Source organism: Nannospalax galili, unplaced genomic scaffold (genome assembly GCF_000622305.1).
Source record: "Nannospalax galili isolate Female #2095 unplaced genomic scaffold, S.galili_v1.0 scaffold1111, whole genome shotgun sequence".
NCBI lineage: Eukaryota > Metazoa > Chordata > Mammalia > Rodentia > Spalacidae > Nannospalax > Nannospalax galili.
This window is the reverse complement of record NW_008329664.1, coordinates 244973-251973: the sequence shown is the minus strand read 5'-3', so window position 1 is coordinate 251973 and position 7001 is coordinate 244973. Positions and strand designations below refer to the sequence as shown.

Genomic DNA, 7001 nt, shown 5'->3' with positions numbered 1-7001 from the left:
TTCCAATTTCAGAAGATTCTGAGAGAATACTCTACAAAGACTCAAAGACTCTGCCTAGATTATCTGTCTTCTGTGAGTATACGAAATAGTGTTAGTCTGTGACCCAGTTTCCTGACTTCCTAGCCTTGTGTTCTGAGGAAGCATCAGGTTCTAGAGCTTCAAAAGTTTCCACATAAGAAGGATTGCTAAGGGACGTTAAGCTTAGCTTTACTAACGGCTTTTCAACTCCTCAAATATGAGCCAGTATGTGTTGTCCATGGAATTTTAGAGGCTATTATGCCAACTTCCTTGACGTTCCTGTGCAATTCCTCTTTTATATCATTAAGATGATAGATATTCAGATTCTGACTTTTCTGTAATGATAAGTATTAGTACCTTACTTATTTCTTTCCCACTAATATACACTTTTAACTTCTAGTTTTATTTTACCTGCTTTTGATAGAAACAAGTAAGCACTTTGCCAAACTCATGTCTGACTAGAAAACTATTTACTAAACTTAAATCTTTTTTAAAAAATTGGTATTTATTTTTTTATTTTATGTGTATGCATGTATTGCCTGCACGTAGGTAAGTGCACCCATGTCATGCAATGCCCGCGAAGGCAGGAGAGGCTGTCAGATCCCCTAGAACTGGAGTTATGGACAGGTGTTAGCTGCCATGTCGGTGCTGGGCTTTGAACTTGGGTCTTCTGCAAGAACAGTCAGTGTTCTTAACCGCTGAGACATCTCTCCAGGCCCTAGACTTAAATCTTTTATAATAATCAGGAAAAATGTTACTATCATCAAAAGGATGTAATACTGAAATTAAGCATATAGCTTTCCTAACAATTTTTGATGTATACTAGAAATGGTAAAATTTTAATAATTTGTATTAACAGTTTTCAATGATCAAAGAATTTATCTCAATAAATTTCACTTCAGTTCATATCACATAGAGTGAAAATGAATAGTGTTAGTCTATGATCTAGTTTCCTGACTTCCCAGTCTTGTGTTCTGAGGACGTCACAAGACAGTTGACAGAGACAGTTAAGATGAACTCAAGCCACTCATCCATTTAACACTGACTGTCTGCCACTTAATCTCTTTGCTTCCAAACATTAGAATTTCCCTACATAGAAATGTCCAGAGTGACTCTTGGGAGGGGATCAGGCTGCCTCCTGATGCTCACCAGTGAGAAGAAGGTCTCAGTAAGGACTCAGAAGAGAGAGGACAGCAGTGAAATATATTTATTCCCATTGTTTTCTGGAAAATGTAAACTCAAAGGCACCCTTATATGATGATTACAGCCTCTGTGTATCAGTGTCAATGTGTGTGGTGTATGTATTCTGTGTGTGTGTGTGTTCTGTGTATGTGTCATTGTGTGTAATGTTGAAGTACTGCCGTGAGGGACACAGTTTTCTCTCCTGAGATACATCATCTTCCTGACATCAGATGCGGTTACTGGCTGGAACAAAGATTTCTCAGTGCACAGTGGGGACAGTGTGTGTATCCTGCATGCTGTAAAGAGGGCACAGGGAAAGCCAGGAAGAGGTTAATCAGAAGCGCTAACCACCTAACTCTCCCTTCCATAGCTGTGACTGAGGTATGTGCCACAGCTGGTATTCCAAGACTGGGGCTGGAGAGAGTGCATTGAAGGTTCAAGATGGACAGCTGATTCTCTAAGCACTGTTCAGTCCTTGTCATTATTTAATTAGTTATTGTCTCCTTCTCTGAACAGTATAACTGTTTATGCAGACTCCTAGCTCTCCTGTCAGAAAATAGTTTGAGTTGTTCTGAGCTAATTATTTTATGGAAAATCAATACATAAGTTATCAGTGTGAGGTGGAGATACCCATAGTGGACAATACCTTGAAATCTAGTCGGGTGATCTGACAGTATCCACTGGGTTGGTTAAAGCATCAATCAGCTGAATGGTCCTTGGAGAGGAACTGGGGGAAAACTAGGGGTCAGGGTTAAGTCTCCAAATAGTCTTCTCCTAAAAAGTCTGTATTTTGTGTGCAGTGTTAGAGAATATAAGACACAGTGAGCACTTAACAGTGGGATGAACACTTCCTGAGTGTTTCTAGTACAGAAGCTGTGGTTTCAGTCACAGTGGCCAGCAGTATACCAGGTTTTCCTACAGATGAGAGAAAATAAGGAATATTTCAGTATAGAAGAAGCTGCGATAAAGGACCAAGTCCATAGCTGCACATTTCTAATCATGTGACACCACACACAGTAAGTCCATTGATCTGGATCATTCTTGGAGAACCAAACAGAGTGGGCTTTGGTCTTTATACTATGTAAGATGGGATGTGAGCTATTAAAATCGCTTCATCTAATTAGCCATCCCTTGAATACATCCAAGCACCACTGAAAATGCAGGTCATAATAGAAACCTTCTGAGCCACACCAGTGCCTAGTGCACACCAAGCTTCTATAAAATAAATATACATCTATAAACTAAAACTTGCTATTGATAGAGAATGAATATGTGTTCAGATTTTATTGTATCTATATAAATGACATTGTTGTGACTGTTAGTGTGGTTTGTAGATCAGTCACTACAGAAGATACATGCAGTGACCTGATTGCCTTTGCATGAAGCTCAAGGGCAGGGGACTTGCATTTGAATTGTCATTATACTGTTTATCCCAGGTGTACCTTAACAATATTTATATTTTTACATTGAAATAGTTGAACTAGAATGATAGGAATAAACTTCATCATCTAATTTCTACAATAAAATACTGAATACAAAATTGAGGTCAAGAAAATGTGTAGAATGAGAAGCTGAGGGAACAGGGCACCAGAGTTTCCATGCCTGCTCAATTCTTTAGAGCCTTGAGGCTCTACCTGAGCACATTGCTCTCATTCCACGTGTTGTAATGAAAATATAGCATTCTGGGTATGTATCCAAAGCAGGGAGCATGAGTATGTAAGTTTCATTGACAGACAACACACAGCTCTCCAAATTCAGGGCTATTTAGGTAACTACACTAACGACTAAAGAGTAGGTAGACATTAAAAACATATTTAGATTTAAAATAACAAAACCTTTCTTTGAATTTTCTTTTTCACTCAATTCCACATGAATTTTGTTATATGAGAAATGTATATATTTAAATTAATTGTATTATAGGGAAATATTTATAATACTGTTTGAAAAGTGTAATGCATCAATAGGGAACACTCAGTGTGTCAGCAGTTTGGGGGTAATATTTTTTTACTCTGCCTTTCTCAGGGAAAGCATCTTATGTTTAGATTTTGAATGGCTGACGTTTGAAACGGAAAAATCCAAACATCAGTCCAGTCTCAAAAGAGCAAGGACCTGCTCACTAAGAACAGAGAATGTTCTCATACTTGGGATACATACCTAGAATGCTATATTTTTATTACAACATGTGGAATGAGAGGAACATGCTCAGATAGAGCCTCAAGTCTCTACTGAATTGAGCAGGCACAGAAACTCTGGTGTCCTGTTCCCTCAACATCTCATTGTATACATTTTCTTGACTTCAATTTTGTATTCAGTGAGAAGCATCTGAGGTACTAGAGGGATGGATCATTCTTGGAGAACCAAACAGAGTGGGCTTTGGTCTTTATACTATGTAAGATGGGATGTGAGCTATTAAAATCGCTTCACCTAATTAGCCATCCCTTGAACACATCCAATCAACACTGAAAATGGAGGTCATAACAGAAACCTTTTGAGCCTCACCAGTGCCTACTGACTGGCAAAAGTGGTAGATGTAATGAAGAGCTAAAGAAAACAACAAATTCCACACTCAGTCTCTGTCAGAGGCTGTACTCGGACAGAAATGAGCAGTGATCACCCCAAAGTGGAAAGGGCTGTCTAGCACTTAAAGTGCATCGCAGACAGCAGAAGATGTAACTGATTGGGGCAGAGACAAGGAGGCAGAGCTAGTGACTTCTAGAGAAGGCAAAGCTGTGGGAATTGAAGAGTTCACCATGCTAAGTGATTGAGCAGGCCTGTGCTAGCCTAGCCTCTTGTGAGAACATAAACAATAAAAAACCAAGTGTGTAAACATGGTGTGCAGCTTGACAAGACTGTAATGTGAGGTCCATAGAGATAAAAGGTAATAAGACTTTATCAAGCCAAGTGTGGTGGCCCATTGCTGTCATTCCAGCACTCAAAAGACACAGGCAGGACAGTGTAAATTTGAGGCCAGTCTGGGCTACATATCAAGACTAAGTCCCTATTTTATTTCAAATACGTCAGCAACCTGATTCATAGATTCACATAAATGATATCAAGAAATATGGACTTTAAAATACAGGAAATGACAACTTTTACTGAGCAAACATGATGTACTAAAGGATGGCAAAACTTTTGTAATCTTTCATTTATTTTAGGGCATGATCACATTCAGGCCCTACCCCACTCTCCAACCCTACCTTATTACCCCCCTCAAATGTCATGGCCTCTACTATTATTTGTCTTTATATTAAAGGCCTATCCAGTCTAATCTGTGCTTCTAAGACTCTTGGGTGCTGGTCTATTTCTTGTGTTCTGGTCAACTTACCAGATAGGAAAACTGAGACTTCCTCTTCCAGCACCCAGCAGCAATCAATTTCCAAAACATCCTCAGCTAGGGCTAAGGCTTCCTGCCAACCAGGTTGGGTAATTTTATATAAAGAAAATAGTTCAGGGCTGACTGTGCTCAGCCACACACACAACTGTGAGCAGAGAGTCTGGGGTGCTTTTTGTTCACTGACTGATTTCCCTCTCACTTCTCAGCTCCTGTCTCCATTCACAAGATGCTTTGCAGACCATCGCCTTGAAAACCTTCAGACACCAGGACATGCCCTGGCTTGATTCTGTGCAACATAGGCATCACTGATTTGACTTTACATTTCTTTCTCTAAAATAGGAATTCCACTTGGGGAAAATAGTACTTGTTACCTGCTGGGTCTGAGTGCCACCTGCAGTGAGCACAGAATACTCTGGGCCCAATAATCTCTGAAAAGATTGAAGAGAGCTTGTGCATGGCAATGGTAATTCAGAGGGACTAGGAGGTCAGAGAGAAAATAGTACTTGTTACCTGCTGGGTCTGAGTGCCACCTGCAGTGAGCACAGAATACTCTGGGCCCAATAATCTCTGAAAAGATTGAAGAGAACTTGTGCATGGCAATGGAAATTCAGAGCGACTAGGAGGTCAGAGAGACCTTTGGTGGTATTGACAACTAATTAATGAGAAACACAAAAAAGAAAAATAAGAACTGAGCAGCAATTAACCCTTTTTCGCTCCCTTTATTTGAAAGCATGCCTTACACTGTAATTTAGGCTAAGACTCATGGTAAGCCTCTGCCTCAGCTCCCTCACAGCTGGGACTATAGGTAGGGACCAGCATGCCACATAACTTTAACACTTTAACAATGTTTTGGAAGATGGTACACTTTGGAAAAACAAACTGATGTGGTCAACAGAGAAAGGATTTGATTTGAAAAGGTAAGGGGAGGAATGGTCATTTCTAAACAGGGATTTCATAATTGTAGGTAGAGATTTCCTTCTCTGACTTAACTGAGGCTCTGAACGTAATGAAGTCACTAATTTCCTCATCCACAGGAACCTTCTGATGATTTTTTCTTCTCCCTTCCAGGAGATGAGTCTCAACTGCTCTCTGTGGCAGGAAAACAGCGTGTCTGTCAAACGCTTTGCATTTTCCAAGTTATCTGAGGTCCCTGGAGAGTGCTTCCTGCTGTTCACCCTCATCCTCCTCATGTTCTTGGCATCCCTGATGGGAAATTCAGTCATCACTCTGGCCATCTGGACCAATCCAGCCCTCCACACCCCCATGTACTTCTTCTTGACCAACTTGTCTCTCCTGGAGATTGGCTACACATGCTCTGTTGTACCCAAGATGCTACAGAGCCTTGTGAGCAAAGCCAGAGGAATCTCTCGGGTGGGCTGTGCCACACAGATGTTTTTCTTCTCATTCTTAGGCATCACTGAGTGCTGCCTTCTGGCAGCCATGGCTTTTGACCGCTACATGGCCATATGTGTCCCACTGCACTATGCAACAAGAATGGGTCATGGGGTGTGTGCCCAACTGGCCATGGTGTCTTGGGGACTGGGCTGCATAGTAGGTTTGTTACAGACCACTTTCATTTTCTCCTTGGACTTCTGTGGTCCCTGTGAGATAGACCATTTCTTCTGTGACCTCCTCCCCATCCTCGCACTTGCCTGTGGGGATACATACAAGAATGAGGCTGTGATTTTTGTGGCTGCTGTCCTCTGCATTTCCAGTCCATTTTTACTGATCATTGCTTCCTATGGCAGAATTCTAGCTGCAGTGCTGGTCATGCACTCCCCTGAGGGCCGCCATAAAGCCCTCTCCACATGTTCCTCCAACCTACTTGTAGTAACACTCTTTTATGGGTCAGGATCTGTCACCTACTTGAGGCCAAAATCTGGTCACTCTCCAGGAGCAGATAAACTCCTGGCCCTCTTCTATACAGCAGTGACGTCCATGCTGAACCCCATAATCTACACATTACGAAACAAGGAAGTAAAGGCAGCACTGTGGAGAACTCTGGGCAGGAGAAAGATTCTGACAATATATAGGTAGTGAGGACCACACAGAAGAGGATGCACAGACAGCAGGTCTGAAGAAATAAAACTGGCACACGCTTCCCACATATTATAAGGTGCCTCTGTAATAACTATCCCTGTAATTTCAGAACCATTTCTGGAATCAGTGCCATATTTTAATTGTAAATTCTGGAAGAAAATTAGCTACTAATTTTTTAGAAGAGGAAAATAAAAAAGCGTTGATTTACTGTCATATTTTCATCCCATTTAAGAATCTAAAGTACCTAGTTTAATCTCAGATATCTGACTAAATCCTGTTGCTTCTGGTGACTTCTGCCATCCATGTGCCTAAAACACATGACTATTTGTTCCCTGGTAACTGTTTGTTTGAATCATGCTACTTCATTAAATATCAGGGATTACTGGCATATAATAACAGTCTGTGAATGCTTTTGTGAATAATATGA

General features: G+C 40.9%; 1 protein-coding gene across 2 annotated transcripts; it reads left to right on the top strand.

Annotated features, from left to right (window-relative positions):
- The first annotated feature begins 5578 nt into the window (after positions 1 to 5578).
- LOC103740239 (olfactory receptor 10C1-like) lies at positions 5579 to 6571 on the top strand. Of its 2 annotated transcripts, XM_029567314.1 has the most exons (2): positions 5606 to 5937; positions 6370 to 6571. In XM_029567314.1, the coding sequence occupies exons 1-2, from the start codon at positions 5606 to 5608 to the stop codon at positions 6569 to 6571; spliced, it is 534 nt and encodes a 177-aa protein (XP_029423174.1). The 2 variants fall into 2 exon arrangements, with proteins under 2 accessions (XP_008839056.2, XP_029423174.1); XM_008840834.2 differs by having other exon boundaries at positions 5579 to 6571.
- Positions 6572 to 7001: the final 430 nt, after the last annotated feature.